Genomic DNA, 7,775 nt, shown 5'->3' with positions numbered 1-7,775 from the left:
CCAATTAAAACTCCAAAGTGGATGGGGAGGAGTCTCAGAGCCCCTACTCCTATCAGTGTAGCTATTGGCAGTTATTGGCTGTTGAGAGAAGGACAGACTCTCCCCTTTAAGGATGAGGCTGCTAGTAGATTGCTCATGCTCCATTGGATGATGACATGCCCATTAACTGGACTCAAGAGATTATTAATAACAATAAAAATAGAATATGAAATTGCGAGAAAAATGAGGAGCACTGGGAGTTTATTGAAGGCCTTTACTCTTTGCCTTTCTTGTTCTGTATTTATTTTCAGTCACTTGGGAGTAAATGTATGTTTATAAAAAGACTGTAAATAAGACTGTTATTTGCAGAACAGAAAATATGATAATTTAACCTACCAGTGGTCCTGCCCCTCCTAAATAGCTTCAGTCTTCAGAGTTCAATGAATTTTTTCAAATAAAAATTTTCACTCAATTTTTTCATGAATAATAATTAAACTTTATGGTAAAAAAAATTTAATAACTTGGAATAAACCTAATCAATCAAGTGAAAGATGTCTACAATTAAAATTTTAAAACACTGAAGAAGTTTAAAATGACACTTAACAGAGACTTCCTATTTTCATAGATCATCAGAGTTAATTGTAATAATGGCCATACTTCCAAAGGCAGTCTACAGATTCAATGTAATCCCTATCAACATTCCAACATCAGGGGCTGGAAAGATGGTTCAGAGGTTAAGAGCATTTGTTGCACTTGCAGAAGTCTCTAGTTCAGTTCCCAGTACTCACATGGTGGCTCACAATGGTCTCCAGTTCCAGAAGCTCTACCTCCCCTTTCTGACCTCTGTGGGCACCAGGCACGCATGCAGTGCACATACATACAGGCAAAACACTCATTAAATAAAATAAAGCTAAAAAATCATGTAAGCACCTCCCTCTTCCAACAATAATGGGGTAAAGAGTCTCAAAGGGCCAATAAAATCCAGCCATTAGGCCTCCAAGATGAGGTGGCAGTCAGTACTTACATCCAATCCCTAAGGAAGAATGCTCAGTCTGAGGAATTTTAGGTTAGGCTTAGCCACCTCTGCCTGGTTGAGGCCTAACAAAACACACACACACACACACACACACACACACACACACACACAATGCTGCATAGCCTGTACCAACAGAACAACCTGGTTCAGACAGGAGGTAATGGAAATTTCCAAGTGTTCAGGGTCTTCAGCAGTCAATCAGTTAAAAGTGAGAGTGATAGGGAGAAAGGCAATAAATTTGCATTTACTTTTGGTGATACCTTTGGTGGGAGCAGACCCTTAGCATCAGGGTATGTTCTTAGATCCTATCCCTTCTTGGATTATCCCACTGACATCTCATAAACACCTCACTGATACAGAGTTAACCCAGCCACAGGCCACCATGGCCCACCCAGACCCCTTTCTGTTCTAACATCACCAATATGCCACCAGACACTGTGGATTCTATCTTTACTGCACTTTGAAGGGGTTGGTCCTGTAGGACCAGATACTGGAAGGCTGTCTCTGTTTTCATGCATGATGAGAAAGGTACCAAGAGAAGGATGGTAATGAAGGTCTGGTTAAGACACAATCTGATACAGATGTTGCCCATATCTCAGGCCTCAGAACCACCCTAATACATGTATAACAATTTCCTTTGATATAAAACCTCCTACTTGGAGGGAAGCTTATTAAGACATTGACTGTTAAAAGAGAAGTGAAAAATTCCATCCCGCAAGGAAGCTTCTTAAACTCAGGAAGTAAATAACTCCAAAAGCTTCAGGAAATGTGGTGGTATTGTGTTCCCCAAAATATTGTGCACCCTAATAAACTTATCTGGGGTCAGAGACAGAACAGCCACTAGATACAAAGGCTAGAAAATGGTGGCACTCACACCTTTAATCGTAGCACTCCAGAGACAGAAATCCCTCTGGATCTCTGTGAGTTCAAGGCCACATTGGAAACAGCCAGGCATGGTGACTCACGCCTTTAATCCCAGAAAGTGAGCCTTTAATCCCAGGGAGTGATGGCAGAAAGCAGAAAGATATATAAGGCGTGAGGACCAGAAACTAGAAGCATTTGGCTGGTTAAGCTTTCAGGCTTTTAGCAGCAGTTCAGCTGAGATTCATTTGGATGAAGACTCACAGGCTTCCAGTCTGAGGAAACAGGATCAGCTGAGGAATTGACGAGGTGAGGTGGCTGTGGCCTGTTCTGTCTCTCTGATCATCCAGCGTTCACCCCAGTAACTGGCCTCAGGTTTGATTTTATTAATAAGAACTTCTAAGATTCATGCTACATCAGTCCCTGAAACTGACTCTCCTTCCCCAAGCATACATAAGCTGTAAAGATTGCTCAGAGAGTATCACAAATAAACTGAGTCATATAGAAGAGGCTCAGACCAGTTGAGCCACATAAATGAAGCAGAGTTCAGCCAAGCTTCTTGGAAGAAGCTCAGACCACCTGAGCAATTGAAAGAGACACTTCCTAACCTATTAAGCTGACTGCAAGTTGCATAGTGCATTTCAGGTCTCCAGAACAGTCACCAGTGCTGGGGTGGGCTGTGGTGGTGCTGCTGTCTTTGAGTCATTTCTGTTCCAATAACTAACCCCAATAAATTAACTTGTTGGTTCACCAAGTTGGATTTTTGTGGTATCGTTACTTTGGTCTGTGTCCATTCCCTATCTATGTTAGAAGATGTTTATTCATATGTCCCCAGAAAACACTCTCACAGAACACCTTGGTACTCCAGAGCTGCACTCAGGTTTCTGCCCCAAACTTGGCACCACCAACATCTGAGCTCTCAACACCACTGCAACAACCCCCATTTGGCTGCTTTCCCACTGTTTCCCTGCATGTATTTCTCCAGGAATGCCCTATGTAGTTGATAAAGCTGCACACACCACCAAACATCCCCCATTCACATGACTACACTGAATAGGATGCACATGAAGAAATTTTCCTCCTAGCCCTCTGCTGTGGGCCTGAGGCATCTATCCAGCTCTGACTTGGTCAGTGCAATAGATTATCATCAAGGATGTCCACACAGGCCTGGCAAAGAATGTCCTCTGGGTAGTGGCCCCATGCCCTCTGGACCCTGATAGGGTATCTCCACACATGGTAGGGATATGAAGTACCTTTGAGTATGGTAGGGGACCATAGAATGAGGCTCCTACCTCTTAGATGCCAACAAGACAATGGTTGATTCTGTGGCTGCAGGACATAGCAGAGTATCCACTTCCTTCATCCCCAACTGCATCAGCAGCAGCAGCAGCAGCAGCAGCATCTTGATCTTCAGCCTGCATGGTTGCTCACCCTTCTTACACACCTAACAGGAACCCACAGTCCCTCACCACCTGAACGCCTCCAAGCAGGAAACACAACTGAGCAGATAACCCGCCCCCTCCCCCCCCCCCCCCAGGAGGGAAACACAGGAGAAGCTCTACCCCTGAAAGCACTCCTGGCTTCACTGAGAGTGTAAATACAACTCTTTCACATGATAAAGGGCGAGCTTGTGTGCTGGGCTCCAAACAGGCTGCTGCTATGACAGATGGTTTCTATAAGCCCACCCTGTTTGTGGATCACAGTAATCAAGGGCTGTGATGAGCTTACTCTTTCAGTCACACTAATCAGTATCACTAGGCCATGCCCAGCTGAAGAGCACTGAATTGCGTATAAGGGTGTTGTGGGTCCAGGCAGAACCATCATAGCAGGGTCCTGACATGTCAGGGTGTTCGGGACACTGGTCAGTCAACTTGCACTCTGAATATCCAGGTAGCACCACCCACCCACTCCTGCTGCTGGGCTGAGCTTCCCTGGCAGCTAGCTTGCTGGGATCAGTGCCGCTCATGGGTGGGGCAGTTTGGAGGAAACCTATATTGGAGAGTCCCATATATCCCCCCAAGGAAGGAGCTGTGTGGGAGAGCTGTACTTTGTGGGCTCTCAGAGACGCACTCCCACCCCCACCGGCCCCTGCCGCGGGGCGTGCCCACTCACGCAAATCTGAACAGAACAGAACGCTAGTTTAGTGGGGAACCAATCCTCGCGAGATCTTGTTTGCACATGCGCAGTGGGCCTCACGTGCTGTTCTCTGTATAAACCCGCTGCACTTGGCACAAGAGCTTCCTTTTCTCGGCCGAGTGTGAGTGGTCCGGTTGCGTTAGTGGCAGGGGTTGGGGTGCCAGGGTAGTCATGCAGGACCCTGATGGGGGCATAGATAGGAGAGCAGGGGCTGAAGAAGGCGAGGATGGGCAGCAGAGTCCTCAAGCACCCGAAGCCCAGGCTAGCTCTCAAAGTTCGGCGACCGAAGGTGACCATGGCAGCTCCCCTCAGAGTGGCCCACAAGATTCCAGTAGCCCAGCTGCTCCTGGTAGCCAGGCTGCTCCAGGCAGCCCCAGCCCAGGGAGTCCTGTAGGGTCCGGTGCAGCCGCTGAAGAGGCGGCTGTCGTTCCCCACAGCGAGCAGCCACCACTTGTCCCTGGACCCAGCGGAGATACTGCATCAACAACTGGAAATCGACTCCTGGAGTTGTATCCTTTCCTAAGAGACCCTTTCCTAAGAGTGGCAGGGGCCACTGGATCATAGGGAGGCTAAAACTTCCGTGGAAGGCTTTCGGGGCACGGTGCACAGATGACTAGGGAAAGGGCAGATGGGTGTAGTGTGGGCAGTCCAGTGCAGCAGTTGACATCCTGACAGGACAAGGAGACTCCTTGCCTTAGAGGGCTGAAGTGTATAGAAGAAGACCCGAATCACTGGGGAGGCAGGAGGTGATTGGACTCGGGTGGCAGGAGTGCTCATTGCCAGGCAGGCCTAGGGAAGTGTATCCAGGCAAAGGGAAACTAAGTAGTGGATGGTACCTTAACCTTATCTCCTCCCAGCTCTGTAACAGTGCCTTTCAGGTCTGCAGTGGAGGCAGACATGGCCCGCAGATCCCTGGTCTCCAATTCCCGTCGCCAGCAAGTGATGGTTCAGCAGGAGCTCACAGTGAATGACAGTATCTTGTCTGTGTCAGTATTCCTAAAGTCTGGAGTAGGGGTGCCTCAGGGTTGGGAGGCAGTGTGCATTCTAGGGGTGCCCTAATGGAAACACTGGTGGACTTAATGTAAGCAGGAAGGCACGGTGTGGTGGACCTGAACAGGTCCCTCATCATTTCCCTGACAGTGCTTCTTTCTCTCAATTTCAGTAGGTGGACTACTGAAGACCCTGTCCTCTTCAGAATTTCCATCAACACTTTCCTTGACCAGCTCTCCCTGGTGATGAGAAACATTCAGCGCCTGGAGTTTGTTGCTGTTGTCAAACGAGGACGAAGAAGAAGCCGTGAATCCTAACGTGTTGCCAGATACAAGAAAAGTCAGAGGCGTTTCATGTTTTGAGTAATTGTTATTTTGCCCATAAAGGTTCAGTGTTTCAATACTGTGTGCCACATATTAGTCTCATGGTAGGATTGTTTCCCAGTTGCTGAAGGAGTGGGTGTTTAAATGTTATTGGACAAAATAAAAATTAGCAAATATTTTTCATCTGACTTTACTTTTGACTATGGCAAAAACCGCCAGATTTTCTCATCTGTGTGCTTTTGTGGAGGAGAAGTTCTGGGATTTAAATGTTTGAGCAGTCCAAAGTAATTTAAGACAATTTAGAATATGGAAGGAAAAGTGAATTATGTAAGTCCAGTCATGCAACAAAAATTATTGGCAATGCTTTTGAAGTGCAGGTGTTTGTATATGTACATGTTCATGTAGTAAGGGTCACTTGTGTGCACATGCATGTGTTTGTGTATATACACTTATATATGTTCTGCATGTGGAAGCTAGATGACAACCAGGGATGTCTATTCTTGGGGCCTGGACACCTCGGTGTTTTCTTTTGTTTCTTCAATAGGGTCTCTCAGTGATTAAGGCTTTCCAATTTGGCTATAATGACTGGGCAGCAGGCTATAGGGATCTGCCTGTCTTAACCTCCCTAGCACTGGCATGACGATGTACTGCCACCACCTCCAGCATTTTATGTCAGTGTTGGGAATTGAACACACATCTTCATGCTTAAGCAGCAAGAACTTAACCAAACTGACCTGTCTCCCTAGATCCAATGCATTTTTGAAGTAAGAAACTTTGGAGCTGGGGTTATAGCTCAATAGTTGGGTGCTTGCATAGCATGCTAGAGATCCTGGGTCACAGTAATATAAAAAATAAGAGTATCTTTTAGTAAGATAGTTTTCTTCATGTATTATGCCAGTAAATGGAGCTATAATTTATTAAGGTTATTGTATCTTTTTCAAGATATATTTCTTTTAAATACTATCTTTTCCATTTTCTAAAACTCTACATGAAAAAAAGCACAACAGTGTTTAGTGCTTTCCAGATTATTTTCCCTATCATAACTAAATCTGTTCATGATAACTAAATCTGTGCATGAATACTTCTTTTCTTAAGCTAAATTTTAAGAGGGATGCTTACTAAGTTAAGTATTTATCCATTTTTTAAAGCTCCTGCATCTATACTATACAGATGTTCTCCTAAATGTACCTTCCTGCCAAAATAATAGTTCCACATCCCCACCACCACTGGCTTGTCTTCCAGCCCAAATTCACAATGACCTTCATGTGAGATCCTAAGAACACAGAAGCACCAGAGCAGTATATTTGTGGCTCCTGGACCCTCCTTCATATTAGTGTAGAGAAGCACTGGGGTAATTGATTGTGCTTGTGAAGTAGTGCCTAGCTGTGTACAAACGGCTTGCATGCAAGAATCTTGCTAAACTCACTCATTAGTCTTGTGACTCTTTTGTAAGCCATATATATATATATGAATGTCAGTAAAGGCAATTTTATTTCTTTCTGATCTGATACTGTTTCTTGATTGTTTTCTTTCTTTACTCTGTCTTGGATATTCCCTGGCCTTCAATCTATCCCTGGTATGTTTTGGGTGAGGGATCAGGCCTCTCTGAGAACCCTGCCTACTGCCCCCTGAATAATGAGGCTTTCTATGCAGGTGGTCGGGCACTGACACAGGCTCCTGGCTTGATTAGGTTGGGCAGTTACCTATGATCTTGTGGGGACTGTGTGTGGAGTGACCCATTCCTGGTCTCTAGTAGTTTCCTCATGTGCTGGGCTTGCAGGGCTCTAGCTGGGCCCTCTGGGAGAGGCAGTGCTCTGTCCCTCTGCAGCTTCCCCACTCAATCTCAAAGACTGCAGCTACCCAGATTCTCACATCCATCTCTTAAACTCTGGGTGTCTCCTGGGGTCCACTGTCAATTTCTCCCACCAAGAGATAGAGCACATGGTATTGCTCATCTCCTCTGTGTCTGGACTTCCATTGATCAGTGTCCCTCTCAGCCTCATATCCTGTGCCTTTGTGTCCTGCATCCCATATACTTTTTGTGCTTTGAGGCTTCTTTCCAGTAGGTGGGTAGATCCAGTTCCTGGTCAGCCATGTGTGTGAACAGTACCTCCTTGCAGTCCTGGGAAGATCTGACACTGTGGACTAGAGGAAGAGAGTCTCTGTGCATGTGCCATCGGCAATGGCCTTGGTAATTGGCCTGAAGAGGTTGGGGCTGGAGAGGAGAAATGTCCACTGATCCAATATTGGTTCTATTGGCTGAATTAAGAGTCTCTTCATTCCCTCCCTCCTTCCTTCCCTTCTCTTTCCCTCACTAATCATTTAATGACCTGCCTTACATTCTTTTGACTCTCGGGTGTAGATGTATCCAACCTTCTTATTAAATAAGAAACACAGAACCAATGCAAAGAAGAAAGCCAAGAGGTCAGAGCTAAGAGCTAAAACCTTAC

General features: G+C 45.8%; 1 protein-coding gene across 1 annotated transcript; it reads left to right on the top strand.

Moving 5' to 3' along the window:
• Positions 1 to 4,183: 4,183 nt before the first annotated feature.
• Positions 4,184 to 5,319, top strand: LOC128116432 (EKC/KEOPS complex subunit LAGE3-like). The gene is made up of 3 exons (XM_052747637.1): positions 4,184 to 4,521; positions 4,870 to 4,998; positions 5,175 to 5,319. Exons 1-3 carry the CDS (start codon positions 4,184 to 4,186, stop codon positions 5,317 to 5,319), a joined length of 612 nt encoding a protein of 203 aa, XP_052603597.1.
• The last annotated feature ends 2,456 nt before the right edge of the window (positions 5,320 to 7,775 follow it).

The sequence above is a fragment of the Peromyscus californicus genome, unplaced genomic scaffold, assembly GCF_007827085.1.
Source record: "Peromyscus californicus insignis strain IS unplaced genomic scaffold, ASM782708v3 Scaffold_10__1_contigs__length_136768540, whole genome shotgun sequence".
Classification (NCBI taxonomy): Eukaryota; Metazoa; Chordata; class Mammalia; order Rodentia; family Cricetidae; genus Peromyscus; species Peromyscus californicus.
This window is presented reverse-complemented; position numbering and strand designations above follow the sequence as displayed.